At 33.5% G+C, this 15,397-nt stretch overlaps 1 protein-coding gene across 1 annotated transcript in view; it reads right to left on the reverse strand.

The window, feature by feature from the left end:
* Positions 1 to 15,397, reverse strand: part of MAN2A1 (mannosidase alpha class 2A member 1) — a 155,230-nt gene that overhangs the window by 66,181 nt on the left and 73,652 nt on the right. The window contains exons 9-12 of the mRNA XM_031673187.2: positions 12,603 to 12,805; positions 9,572 to 9,754; positions 5,442 to 5,556; positions 4,079 to 4,146 (exon numbers count right to left, since the gene is read on the reverse strand). Of these exons, the coding sequence (XP_031529047.2) occupies positions 4,079 to 4,146; positions 5,442 to 5,556; positions 9,572 to 9,754; positions 12,603 to 12,805 (569 nt within the window). The remainder of the gene's footprint in view (positions 1 to 4,078; positions 4,147 to 5,441; positions 5,557 to 9,571; positions 9,755 to 12,602; positions 12,806 to 15,397) is intronic.

Consider the following 15,397-nt stretch of genomic DNA (forward strand, 5'->3'; position numbering starts at 1 on the left):
TTTTATTTACATTAGTATTTAGTGGATCGAGAATCCTTCTGGAATCCAATTTTCAAATATTAGGTGAAAGAACTACCTGGGGAGAATGTATACCAGGATACCATGTTTTCACATAGAATGTGAATCACATTCTACGCATAGCTGGCGTCTTAAGCTTAATATTCTCTTCAATCAATAATTAAATGTATTTCAACAAATCTTTATTGAATTCCTACTATGTTGAATATCATACCACAGGCACAGTGGTAGAAATTAATGAAAGAAATAGTTTCTACCCTCAAGGAGTTTACAATTTATCGGGATTAACTTCAAATAATTATGCTGGCAGAAGTAAGCCAACATTAATTCTCAGCCATATAACTGAGCCATGTTGGACCTGATTCAGATGGAAAATTGGGGCTAGTATCACAGTGGGATAAGACTTTGGGTATCTTGGGAGGAGGGTGAGTTTATTTCCCTTTGCACATGAAAGGCATGTTAATTGTGGTGGCCAGTGGTGAACTGTGGGTAGGCAGTCTCCAAAGGTGTCTGCCTTTGCTTCCTGCATATGCTCCTCACATCAATAATTCCCCTCCCTTATATCCTGGCTGACCTTAGTGACTTGCTTGACTAACAGAATGTACTGGAAATGACCTTCTAGGACATCCAAGTCTAGGTCCTAAGAAGCCTTGCCATTTCCTGCTTTGAGTAATTCCTTGGGTAACTACATAAATTATAGTTAGTAAATTAAGGGCACAGAGAAAGGCCTCAGGGCAAGAATCCACTGCATTGTTCAAGCAATATCTAAAGTATGGCTTAAAACCAAAAGAAAAAGGAAGAGAGGAAAGAGTGGATGTCAGAGATGAGTAAAGGTAAAACTCGAGACTCTCTAATTGATGACACCTAACAAGTAAGAAAAGACAGCAGTCAAAATGGGTTCTAGGGTTTCAGAACCTCGACAGCTAAAAAGAGAACAACACTCTCAATCAAGATTAGAATCCAAAAGAAAAGCAAGTATGGAGAAAACTAGAGGAAATTAAATTAAAGGGGCAGAGAGGCCACCTAACAAGTGAATAGCAATAGGGCTGTCCAGTGCCTTTTCTGGAATTCTGTCCTTTTCGTATCTGGATGATACCCTGAAATCACCCAAGCCTAGAAAACACTGACATCCTTTGTGTTTCCATATGGTAATGGTTTCTTTTCAAGTTAATTCCTTCTTTTTCTGGCCAAAAGGGAAGACATGCAGGATTCCTGACCAATAAATACCTTGCTAAAAATCAAAAGCACTTACAGGTAAATCTGTCATAGTGGTTTGAATAAATTACTCTCAAATTAAAAAATTATCTACTTGAAAAATTAAATTTTCAGATTTACAGAAGCCATCTCAATGTAATTTTGATTACATACTTGGTGGCATTTCGAATTATCCCCCTTTAAAAAAAAGTTCCTTTATACATTGTCAAACCACATGGTTTGCAGATCTGTGCTGTGGCAACATTTAATCCTGTGTTGCCTGAATAGATAGAATACGGAAAGAAGTCTGAAATCTCTTTCCCTGTCTCAGACTTTCACCTTGAATCTTCAGAGTCCTCTAAGCCCCTAATCCTGTAAGACTTTGTATCAAGCGTCCTTACAGTTGGTTTCCTTAGGCAATTGTGAATGTAGAGAGAAACAGAAACATCCTTGTACATTTAAGGATTATTTAAGCCTAGACAATTATGATTTGTTCAAGATGCCCTAAACTTTTAATTCTTAATTATACCTGCTCTCTGTACAAAGACTATGAATGCATACACTATACAGCTCACGTAACCTTAGCACGTTGACATGTACCGTTACTATCAGCAGGTTATGGACTACTTTTTAAATACTCACAAACTAAATCATGGTAGGTTCTAGCTATAACTAATAGCATGATCAAATTCATTTACAAGTATTATTTAAACTATATGGGTTTAGACCAGTGTTCCTCAACCTTTTTTCATTATAACCTCCTTCAAGTCTAATCACCCCTCCACACAATTTTAATACTACACATAAAACGTGTATCTGTCATGTACTATTATGTACTGTATCTGCGCTTTGCACATTAAAAAAAAATAAGTTTTTTTCAAACCTCCACCCACAGGAACCAATTTTTAATCCTCCTGGAGAAGACATCTCTCTACTGAGGATAGAGGTTTTGTTTAGATTAATAATATGTTGTTCATATAAGAATTACACTTATAATCAAAGTAAAGCTAAGCCTTAGAGCATCACAGAAGACTCACAAAGAATAGAAGACTGAGTTATGGCCATTCTTTTGAAACTGCCAATTTAAACACTGAGAAGTACAGGTGATTATTTAACTTGCAGTACCTACAAAATAAAACTATCAAATTCTTCCATTTTAAAGCCCATCACCCAGTCTTCCAATCTTCACTGATTTTACTGAAAGATCAATAACTCAGATAATTTGCGGTTAACAAATAAAATAGACTTTAAAAACCAAAAATATAAGTAGTTTTATTCATGAGGCTCTAAAGTACAAAGAAGACGATAAAGATAAAAATAGGAATCTGACAATCATAAGTATTCCCAATTCACCTAACTATGGAAACAGCAGCAATGACATGTGGTAGAAAAGAACTGTGAAGATACAATATTACAATGAAGAACATGATTTAAATACAAACCATTTAAAAAGAAATATCAAAAAGCAATTGTTTTACTAACAGACTCAAAAATTCCATTTATGTCTAAATTATCAAAATTCTTCAATATTGAAGCTCAAAACTATATTTGTCCTTAATTAATAGACCTCTATCTTCTAACTTTCTTCCTCCAGCATACGTAAGGCTGAATTATCACTTACTGCTGGACAAGGCAAGGACAGCGTATCTCTTCCTTTGACTCACTAGGGCCCCATCCCCACCGCATCCCGCCCACCCTAACGTGTACCCACAGGGGACTCATGGGGTGGAGGCAGAGCATGAATTACTTATAGCAAGCTTAAGTCATTCCAACAGTCAGCAAAAAAAGAAGATCCTCCCCCACCAAAATAGAAAAAGAAAAAAAATAGATAAGAAGATTACTTCTAAAGCCGAATAGATTTACTGACACCACAGTTTCTTAGGGATACAATATATAAAGAACAGCCATATAACCCAAAATGCATTGAAACATTACTTATTTTAAGAAAAAGAGAATGTTTTGTAACTTTATAACTGATTTTTTTTTCAATATCATTATTCTTTCACCCTAAATATGGCCTAGCAATATGCAAGCTTTTAAGACTTTAACCTTAAGACTTAAACTTTCTTTTCAAATTAATCCCTTCTTTTTTTCTAGCCACAAGAGAGGTAGTTTCTTTAGTATCACTTTAGTGATACTTTAGTATCATTAAAATATACTTATCTTCTTGTTCTAAGGTGTAAGCTCTACATGCTTTAAGTCTCTACTTACTGAAGAAGTTTAGTCAGGATTACACTTTACAATTACTCTTCTATCCTACAACTTGCAAGAGGTGATACATTTCTTTGTAAGTCAGAGGCAGCCATCAATTAAATGCCCCATTTCTAGGTCAATTGAACATGTTTCCCATCTACTTTAACGTAAATCAACAGTGTGAAAATGAGGCAGTTTGACAAGCACAGTGACAATTACCTAGTAAACAATTTACAGTAAGAACCCTTATCTTCTAATAGTAATTAAGTTTCTGCTTTCATTTAAAAATGTAGGATCATAGATTAATGAAACCAAGGTAAGCAAACAAAAAGTTAATCAAGAAAGAGCATACTTTAAAAAATAATCAATATTATACATATAAGGTAATTTTTATAATAATACACATTTACGATCTCATATGAAGTATCTGTAAGAAATACTGTTATAATAGTTTATTTAGCTATCAATGCATCAAGCACTGTGTTAGCTATTAGTACTGAACATGACACAGTCCTGGGAGAAAATCCATTTCTTCAAAACAATTTTTTAAATTAGTAAGTTGATTAAATGAAATACTACCTTAAAATATATGCTGGGTCCAGAATAAAATCATAAAAATCAAAAAAGTCAAGTCAGAAAGGTAATCAAAGTTTAGGAGAAATTATGTATTTACCTTGGCTCTGCACTCAGACTTATTACATTTTTTTGTGGCAGAGAACTTTGTGCTCTTTGTTTCAAATCCTGTAAAAATGAACAGAAATTTTTATTTTACTTTTAAAACTTTAAGTTTCAGAATTAGCTATGTAATAATACCTTGAAGAAACCATGAAAAGGATACAACAGGAAAAAAAAAAATCCTCCTTCCAGCTACATGAAGTCTACCAAAGTTCAACATAAAGTCCTTCAAAGTTCAAAGTTTAACACAACATCTTGTGTATGTGCATGTATTAAGTATTTTGATTTCAAATATATCGTATATTACAGGGACTAGAGTCCATAATGGGTAGTTCCATCTAGGAACCAAATAAATCAGAGTTCTAGAGACAAATCCATAAAAAGTTTTACTACTTTACTTTTATGTCATATGTTTTATAACCTTAAGAAATGTATGTCTATTTATTGCATTTTTTACTTTAATATGAAAATGTAATTACTATTTGATTACAGGCATCAGTACATGAAATACTGAAGCTATAGCTCCAATTCCAGATGTGCAAATTCAAATTAAATGTAAAATTTCAAAGCCTGTCATTCCCAATTGATTCTAATGATAAATAAATAATTCAAAATATCCGAGTTGCTGAGTGGAAGTGTGAAGAGGGTTTCAATCAACCATTTTTCAGCTGTTCTTCCTAGACTGTTCTTCGTTTCAGAGCAAGATCTGTTTTTGTTAGCTTATCTGATCCTAACACGCCAAGACAGATATTATCATCCCATTTTACAGATAAATGAATGAGGGCTCACAGACATTAAGTAATTTTTTTAATGCCCATGCAATTAGGTGCACAGTTTGAAACTAAAAGCTAGTCTCTCAATTCCTCAATCACTACTCTACTATTACACTGACCAGAGCACTCCTTGGACTCATCCTAAAACAAGAAGACAACTTAGGATCATTCAAATTGAAGTTCAGCAACAAAAGATTAATAAGTTAAGGAAGTTCAAATATTAAGGGTCTTCTAATGAAACTTAAGAAAATAACTAATCATGATGTTCAGTTACCTTATGATATCATCTTATGTATTCTAAAAGCCTGTATGTTTCCCAGACCTTGAAATAAATTCATTATTTTTCATGCTTAGATTTAGTCAGAATAAAATACACACCATAAATCAAATACAGACACACTTAAGAGAAAGAACAATACACAGGTAATTTATATAAAGTGACAGGTAACAAATAATTTCTTTCAAATAATGTACAAAGGAATAATTATATTTCAATGTCTCTTTGCATTAAGCTTCTCACTCCCTTTTCCAATCTAAGAGTAAAAGAATCATACACTTTTATTATTAAAACAGAAGACATCAACTAACCATTTCTAGGAAGGTATCAAACGAATAAGAGTCGTAGGAGCGTTTATCCTTCAAAATAAGCAGCAGTGAGGAATGTCCAATTATCTTCCTTAAATTCATTAATGAATGAAAGAGTCTGTGAACCAAAAATTTTACTAGTCTGAGAAGTAATTTAAATATCTGTATACAATATTTTCAGTTTCTTTAATTATGGCCAAACCACCATTACCTTCATCCTGTAATCAAAGTGAAATAAACCTACAACAAATTGGTTCTTTTTTTTTTCAATCTAGAATGGAGTACTTAGAAAAAATGTTAATCAGAAGTTATCACTGACAAGGATTCATTTAAAATAGAAAACTTTCTGAACACACTTGAAACACATAAACTTATTCAAAGTACTTATACTTTCCATGAATACCATACCAAATAATGACTAGCCAGCATGAGCTCCCCAAAAGCTCTAAGGCATTTTACTAAAAAGTAGTAACTTGATACTTTACTTTAGAAAAATCATTAACAAGCATTGAAATAATGATAAAAGAAGACAAGAGATTAACTCTCGTTCACAATAAAATTCAGTCTACACAATTTAAAGAATTTAAATTCCTAAAGAATTCAAATAGATATTTTGCCGAATTTAATTTCATGTTCTTGTTCAAAAGAACTAGAAAAAAAAGAAGTTTTCACAGATCTGGATATAATGAAACTGTCTTTGTCTTTGTGATTTTTCTTTGTCATTGAAGTTGCTAATTGTATTCAAATCATTTATTTATGTCTGAGGAACCAAAGGGATGCTTATGAATCAACTGATTCCAGATCAATTCTGGAATATAATCTCAGCACATTACCAACTATTGCTGAAGCATTACATATGGCAAAAGAATCTGCCTTTTATTTCCAAGTTCAATCTTGCTTCTTTAAAGGTTTATAAAGCAGGAATCTCAAAGTAAACTTGTATTGGAGAAATCTGTAGTGAACTTTGCTATTCATGTTTTCAATCAACCATTAGAATAAATCTGTTATGTTTGCAGAGTGATTATATTATTTCCCCCCAAACAGGAAGCAATTCTGGATCTATGTGTTAAAAATATTTTTGTTGGCATGCAACAACAAAAAAAATTTGTGAAAGAATCAGAAATAACTTCTTTTTGCAGAGCATTAAAATTAACTTCAAAGATGTAAGCAATCATGATCAGTAATTAAATACATTTACACAGTAAATCTGTAACCATAGTATTAAAATCTTACAGATTTGAGTTCCGACCATAATCCAGCTAAATTTCTCAGTCTATTCAAATGTTTAACACGATAGTAATAAGTGTTCTCACCAGACTAAAAGACCATATAAATGAATGAATACAATTTAGTTATGAAAACAAGTCCCTCAATCTAAGATTATTTTTATTCTTTACATGGAGCTTCATGAAGCAGTCTGAACCTGTAGAATAAAAGTCATGTTCTCCATCAGCTAAAACCTTATATGTATTATACTGTATTATATTTAAACTGAGTGAACGCCACAAATTGGTGTTCGTGTCCTAAAGGCACAGATGCAGTCTTCTTATGAGATGACCACTAAAGACAGGTACAGCATTCCCCAAATGCTTTTACAAGATGTATACAGCTATTTTGTTGAAAATAAAACAAAGCTAAACATAGTACATAAGCTTGGGAAAACCAGGAAAGGAAAATTTTCTGTTTCAACATTTTGCCAATGTGGGATTTCTCAGAGCCTCTAACTTCCTAACATGCCCTTATCCTATTATGAAGCAGTTCAGGAAACGTTAGCTCTCTAGGAATCACAGCTCTCTAGTTCATTACCATTGCTTCTGTTTAAAGGAGACGTCATCATGTCTGTCAGTCAACAGTTTCATTTACACGTTAAGAGACTAATGCTTACCCTTTGTTCATTTTTTTCTCCTACCTACCTTTACTATAACTTAGGAACCAGCAGAATTTAGTCTTTCTGTAACTGATCTCATTACCATTCCTTCTTGACACAGCCACATCATTCACTTTTAAGCTGAACATCCAAATAAATGTACTGCCCTGTCTAATTCATTTTTGATACCATGATTAGAATTAACCTCCAAATATGCCATGATGAATGCTTGCTCTCCAGTTTATAATGATAAAATCTACTGTTGAGAGCATGACTCCAAGAGTCCCTCTTAGATGGCAGAAGAGAAGCTAAAAGGGTCTGGAGCCCTGATGGCATCTTGGAGCTGTCATATCTGAACCAGTGACCTGCAGACTTCCTTCACATGGTGTAAAAATAAGCAAGACAGGATTTATTCTGTTTAGAGTTGCTATTATTAGCAGTCAAATGCAACCACTAACTCATTCACCTGTTCATAGAAACATTTCTGCCAACATCTGAATAAAAAGTAGTCAACAATCCAAGAACAAGAGAACACCCAATACTAGCTGCCTCTTCTCTAACTTGTGTTTTGAAATTTCCTGCTGAAAATGTCTGTGCTAATGACTTGATAATTGTTTATGACTTTTCAATGAACTGTGAACTGCTCACAAGGCAAATTTACAAATGTCAAGGACAATTTGAGAATTAGTGTCTTTTTTCTCGAAGATGCAGTTTTGTGTGGGGACGCTTTTTAAAAGCTAAAAGCAATACCATACAAAAGGAGGAACTAATGACAGGCTTCTGGAGAGGTTATGAGACAGAAAATGTTCTGTAACAAAAACTCAATGACCTGTACCCAAATCTCTTTCAATATGGCAGCCAGAGAGAGAACAAGTAGGCAGGGTAGGAGGATGACTTCTCTATTTCCTCTCAAGAGCTATATTCTGCTCTGATTCTCAGCAGCCTCACTTTAAAACTCTCAATATACCAAGACAGGAACAGGTGAAAAAGAAAAATGGAGTATCTGACCTTACTTTCAAAAATGCTTTCTGTGAGAGAAATAACATCATTATCATCCAATGAGTGTTTTCCACTTTAAGACTGACTCAACCTCAAAAGACAGATGCCAAATACATTTGCTACAAGAAAACTGACAAGATATTCAAGATACTACCTTGAATACATTTTCTAAGGACTCAAGTTCAACTAATGAAATTCAATAATTTTTTCCAAGTTTCTAAAGGCAGTCAAAATATTGTAACTAAAAATTTAATGCCTACTACAATTAGCAATACCAGTTGTGGAACAGTTTTTTAAATGTTGACTATATGTACTACGTAACACTTTTCACATACGAGAAAAAAAAAGATTCATTTTTAAAATCTATAAGAAAATTGTAGCACATTTTTAATGATTTTAAAATATCAAAGCATGATTTGGAAGAAATACTAATCTAACCTACAGTGAAACAATAGGCAAAACTCCTCCTGCAATGTCGGAATCTCCTCTGCACTCATTTGAACGAATGGTAGCCTCGACTCTGGCATGATGAGGGAAATCTCACTATCACAAAAGGTAAGGCTTTCCATCATTGGGAAGCACTGTTTACAAAGCCCTCAGCTACTATGAGCCAAAGCCTGTCCTCACTATTTCTGATCTGCAATATGAAAACTGAGCTTCCACTCCCTCATTCATCTGATAGACCGTCTAGGAGTTGAAGATGCCTTTGACACCAATACCCAGGCTATCCCTTTTCATCCCAGTTCATTATATCATCCACATATGACAAAGTTTCTAGGTTCCTCTACCTCCTGCCTATGCTTCTAGGCCTACTCTTTTTTTGTCAATGTCCCTCTAAAAATATGAGATGTGCAAGAACAAATGTATATGAAATAGGATGAAATTAAATGGCTATATAATGAAGTAGAGCTCTTTATCTTCCAGGATTGTAACTATGATTTATATGATACTCATTCCTTGGTCAAGAAGATAACCCCAATCACCTCACTGTACTTGGGAAAAAATGGGATTTGCTTCATAATAATGTCTTACTACTGCATTTACAGAAATGCACTACAGTAAAAAGTTGAGATAGCTACTACTTTGCCAACAGATTTCTTGTAAAATTATTGGCTCTAAAAACTTGTGGTTGTTCCATAGCAATACTTACAAGGAATATCATTAATGTGGTCAGATATACATTAAAAAATTTATCAAAAGATAAAAGCTTATGAATCAAAATTTTTGAAGATTTTGTTTTAAGATCACTTTTCAATAATTATATTACCTGGTACCATAATCCACAACCACCCAATCTTTTGCAGTTCCTGTGATGGCATCATGATGTTGAAATAGTCCCAAATTCCTTCTGGCTTCTGTCAGTGCCACGTAATGGGATGATGAAAGAAATTTATTTATCTTGTATTGCTGAGCTTGCTTCAGGGCGAAATAGTAAAGAATTTCAGCAGCCCTAATAGCATAAAACAGTCATTAATTTCCACTTCAAAACATTTTCGTTTACTACCTAAAATATGTGGCATTGACACATTTTCAAATGTGGTTTTTAAAAAATCCACAATCTCAGTATGATCAAATTAAGAGAGATATTGACAATAAACATTTCTATAAAACCACCAAGGTATCCATCTCATACATCTAAATTCTCAGTCATCAAAGAACACCACATGTCAGTGATTTAAGGGAGAGATGCCAATACCCATTGGCACCAAGATATGTTTATGTAGAACAGAGTGAAAAAACATCTCAAAGCAGTATAGAACTGGTTAAGTGTTTCTGTCACTTCTTCTCAGCAGTGTAGACATATATCATGAACTGTACCAGAAATCCATTTATTCTCACATATGTACATTAAGAGCAGAGGTGGTGGTGAAATGCATGGTCACATGAGTGGGAGACTAACAAGCAAAGGAGAGGCAGAAAATGATGGCCCAATAGTTCAGATACAAGGGTTAGTCTAAGCCTGAATGATAACATATAAGAAGTATGGACAATTTAACAATGTAAACTGAAAGATGATAAATCTAAAAAAAAATGATAAATCACATACTGTCTGATTTATTTTAAAGAATAAAACACTTTAGCATAAGAACAGATTTTGAGCAAGAATATGGGGGTTTACAATTTTCACCTTTAAATTTTTTTTATCCAAGGACATGGTTCAACACAGGTTTCTAAAAAGTTCTTTGAAAAGAGACATGGCTTGATGGAGTAAAAAAATACAAGAAAGTTCTTTATGACAACATGTTAAGACAATGAATAGAAAAATCAAGGCAGCATGAAAATGATACGTATCAAGACATCTGAGAAAAAGAAGAGACTCAAAGTGCTTTAAAAAAAAAAGAATTCCTTTGAATTATTGAAATAATTAAAAGATACTAGATAATCTCCACTTTTAAACTATAAGCCTTCTTAAATTCATGGCATGAGAATCACTATATTGGAAATAAGAAAACTGTATGTGTATATATATGCATGTATACCCATTACAAATATTCCTGGTTTTGGAAAGAGTACATACACATACAGATATTCCAAAATGTAAAAAGTGCATTTTAAGACTATTTTATTCTCTATAGTTTTCTACTTTATACACTTTTTATAACAAATGAGTTTAGGATGAAATGCCATCATAATCAGATAATAAACTTATTTCAAATAAATTAATTATTCTTTGAAATTCATGTTAACGTAAGGCTTATTGTCTTATTTTAAAGCAGCAGAATTTTCAAAATATATTACCAACAATAATATATTCAAGTAACACCTTAATTATGTCCAATAAATTAGGACTGAACCAATGTTCATAACTCTTTGTCACTAAAAAACACATGACACTAAAAAATCATGCAGAGGTCCAAAAGAATTTCTGTTACTTAGTACTTGCTCTATTTTTTTTATCAAAGATAGTTTAGAATAATTTAACAGATATCTAATTAATATTCTATTGGGTAAGAATGCAGAAATCTCTATATATAAAAACTATTTTGTTATACATACAATAATATGCATACATCTGGCGCATTTGTGAATATCCCAAAAAAAGAGTCAAAAGTTAGGCTTTTAAAATAAAAGTTACTATTAGTTTGTGATAACAAGCAGTACAATGACAGTAAAAATAATAAAAACACACGCTACTATACCAAAGTACAACTGTTAAAAAAACTAATAATTTTTATAAAAGGCTTTCCAAAATGTATTGTTTCCACCAGTACATAGAAGAGAACAGATACAACTTTTTATTCTTAATACTGAGATTCATCATGAAAATTAATCATCATGAATTCATGATTTGAACTGAACTGAAAATGAATTCATCATGAAAATAAACTACTCTTTTGGGCTAGGCACACACATAGAAAAAGCCTTAAGATTCCCCTGAGGTGATTTCTTTACCAAAAACATGAGACTCAGTTACTTAGAACTGTACTCTCCACTATGATAGCCATTAGCCACATGTGGCTATGTACACTAAAATTAATTAAAAGTAAATAAAATTAAGCATAAAGTTTCTCAGTTACACTGGTCAGATTTCAAGGACTCTATACTAACCTGTGGCTAGTGGCTACCACACTAAACAGTGCAGAAATAGAGTATTTCCATCGCTGCAGAAAGTTCTATCAGATAGTGATGGAAAAGTCTACTGAATAATGTGGGTTCAGAGTGTTTTCTGTTTTTCTATTGACTATTCTGCCTTCTCCATATCAGTGCACTTTTTCAACCAATCACTCTGTCTCTGTCAATTCACATCTCTTTCAAATTTTCTTCTTCTAAGTAGAACATCACACCTGTACAAATGTGTTTCAAATAAATAAATATGCTCTAAAGTTCTCCCACATATAAAATACATTAGTTTTAGAGTACGTACTTAGACTCCCACACTTTGGCTGCTGAGAGATCCTTTTTGCTACTTTTGACCCTCACCCCTGTTCCATCAATTTAGATTACTGACCTGAAGACACATGATGATGTTGCTGAGTATTATCATGGTTTGCAAAAAATACAGGTAGTTAATCAGAAAAATGTAAAACATAGAATACAACTCCCAGAAAAATCAAAGTACATAAGCTGCTTATCCTTCCAGAAGATTAGTACTTCCAGAACATTCTGTACTTCCAGAACATTACTACCACATAATAATTTGATTATGGTTTGGAGACACATCTGATTGCATCAAAATTTCACAATGATATTAAACACATCCTAACATTGTATAAATGCTTATTCAAAACTTTACAAATAGGTTATGAAAACATAAAAGAAGGGAATAAATATATGTAGCTGTCTAAAGGTAAATGTACCTTAAATGGGATTCCAATATCCTATCCATTCGTTTGTAAAAGGGTCTGGATGTAAAGTAGCCACTCCAGTAATGATCGTCTCGGTCAGCATAAGTGAAAAAATCTCCACTTAGAACAGGGAACAGTGATTGGCTATTCTTTCCATTTGTTTCATCTTCTTTATCCAGTGCATCAAAATAATCTGATAAAGTCCCAAACTGTATCTAATTAAAAAAAAAAAGAACAGTTTCACTTGACTTATTCATGACTACCTTAAAGTTACTTCCAGCACTGAAAGGAAAAGTTTAAGACACGCTTCCAAGTTAAGATGAATAAACAGCTCTGGCTTTAAAAAACTCAAACACAGGGGGAACAATACTCAGTGACCTTCTTTTACATGCATCAAGTCCCAAATTAAACTAAGAGAAAACTTGTACACCTAAGCAGTTAGAAGAAGAGCTATTCAGAACTACAAGTTTGTGGATCTGGAAACTCCTTATATCTCTGGAATCTCCAAGTGTGCAAGGACTAGGATATGGAATAATCCAGAGATGAACGAAAGATGGGGGGAGCAACAAAACCAAAAGACACGTATTTTGAGTAAAACGTTTCAGAATCCTGGAAGAATCAGTTTTGCTAGCTATTAAGTGTTTCATATATCATATGCCCATACCCTCCCCAGCCTCCCCTTCTCCCCAGTTCATGTTCTTAAAATGGAGAAGAGACAGTCTTTAAGAACAGCAGGTCACTAAAAAAAAAAAAAAAAAAGGACCTTCTCGACCAGCAGCTAACACTGAATAGAAGTAAAACACAAAGAGGACAAGAACTGCAAGGTTGACTGCTCAAATGAAAAGGTCTTTCTGACTAATGACTTAAATTACTAGTACATAAATCCATTTTTATGAGCCCACACTATTCTATAAATCAAAACATTACACCAGACCTCAGAAGCAGATATTAAAAGACAGTGTTGCTAGAAATAAGCAGAAAATTTTGACAGGGAATGTGTTCCTTTTAGTAAGATGCTAATTCTGTTGTTTCTGACCTTATACATGCATACATATACATACTCACACATATTGAAAGCCATTTAGATTCAGTGTGGCAGAAAAATAATTAAAGTTGTCAGAAACAGTTAGTAGCATTCTAGCAGCACAGAATCTGGATCCAGATGAGGTGGGTTTGCATTTTCTCTCTACCACGTAGCTAACATGTGGTTTTGAGCATATTATATAATGTCTCTAGGTCTCTCTCCGTGTTATAGCTAACAGGGATCCAAGTAAAATGCTTCAAAACATGACTGGCAAATAATGGTGTAAGTTTTAGCTATTATTTCTCCAATGCAAAGGCAAAATAACAGCGGGAAACAAACGATGATTTTAGTAAGACAAGTAGAAGTTATTACAATCTAGTTGTGATATAATAAATATTTAAATATTTTCAGCATTAGCCAGGATGGAAATATTTTATTCTTGGCAATTTTTTAGAGTAGAGTTCATGTAAGTGATCTAGTGGACTTTCTCACAAACTTAATTTAAACTTAAAGGCTTTAGATACAATCCTCTATCCATGCTAGAGCAGTTTCAAAACAATTACTTAAAACAAACTATTCTACAGTCTCTCAGTAGCACAAATAAAGTAAATATCTGGGACATCTGAAAAATAAAATAAAAATATTTAAATGAGTTTTACATTAAAAGGCAACAAATTAAGACTGAAGCTCAAGATGGCGGCCGGCCGGAGGCAGAGACGCCGCGCTCCTCTAATGGGAGCTCATAAATAAACCCACACACCTACAGTCAATTAATCTGCAACAAAGGAAGCAAGAATACACAATGGAGAAAAGACAGCCTCTTCAACAAGTGATGCTGGGAAAGCTGGACAGCCACATGTAAACCAAGGAAGTTAGAAAATTCCCTCCCACCATACAAGAATAAACTCAATATGGCTTAAAGAGCTAAATGTAAGACATGAAACCATAAAAATAGGAGAGAACAGAGGCAAAACACTCTGGCATAAATTATAGCAATATCTTCTTGGATCTGTCATCTAAGGCAAAAGAAATAAAAGCAAAAATTAACAAATGGGACCTAATTAAACTTAAAAGCTTTTACACAGCAAAGAAAAACATCAACAAAACAAAACCATAGCCTACAGAGTGGGAGAAAATATTTGCAAATGATGCAACCAGCAAAGGGTTAATATCCAAAATATACAAACAGCTCATACAACTCAGTATCAGAAAACCAAATAATTGAATCAAAGAATCGGCAGAAGACTTGAATAGACATTTTTCCAAAGAAGACATACAGATGGCTAACAGACATGTGAAAAGATGCTCAGCATTGCTAATCATTAGAGAAATGCAAATCAAAAGTATAATGTATCATCTCACACCTGTCAGAATGGCTATCATCAAAAAGTCTACAAATAACACATGTTGGCAAGGATGTGGAGAAAAGGGAACCCTTATAGACTATTGATGGGAATGTAAATTGGTGTAGCCACTACGGAAAAGTCTAGAGGTTCCTTAAAAAACTAAAAGCAGAACTACCATATGATCCAGCAATTCGAATTACTCCTGGGAGTATATCTGAAAAAAATGAAAACATTAATTTAAAAAGGTACATACATCCCAGTGTTCATAGCAGCACTATTTACAGTAGTCAAGACATGGAAGCAACCCAAGTGCCCATCAAACAGATGATTGGATTAAGTATACAAACACACACACACACACACACAGGAATATTACTCAGCCACAAAAAGAATGAAACATTGCCATTTGTAGCAATGTGAATGCATCCAGAGAATAT

The sequence above is a fragment of the Vicugna pacos genome, chromosome 3 (assembly GCF_048564905.1).
Source record: "Vicugna pacos chromosome 3, VicPac4, whole genome shotgun sequence".
Lineage (NCBI taxonomy): Eukaryota > Metazoa > Chordata > Mammalia > Artiodactyla > Camelidae > Vicugna > Vicugna pacos.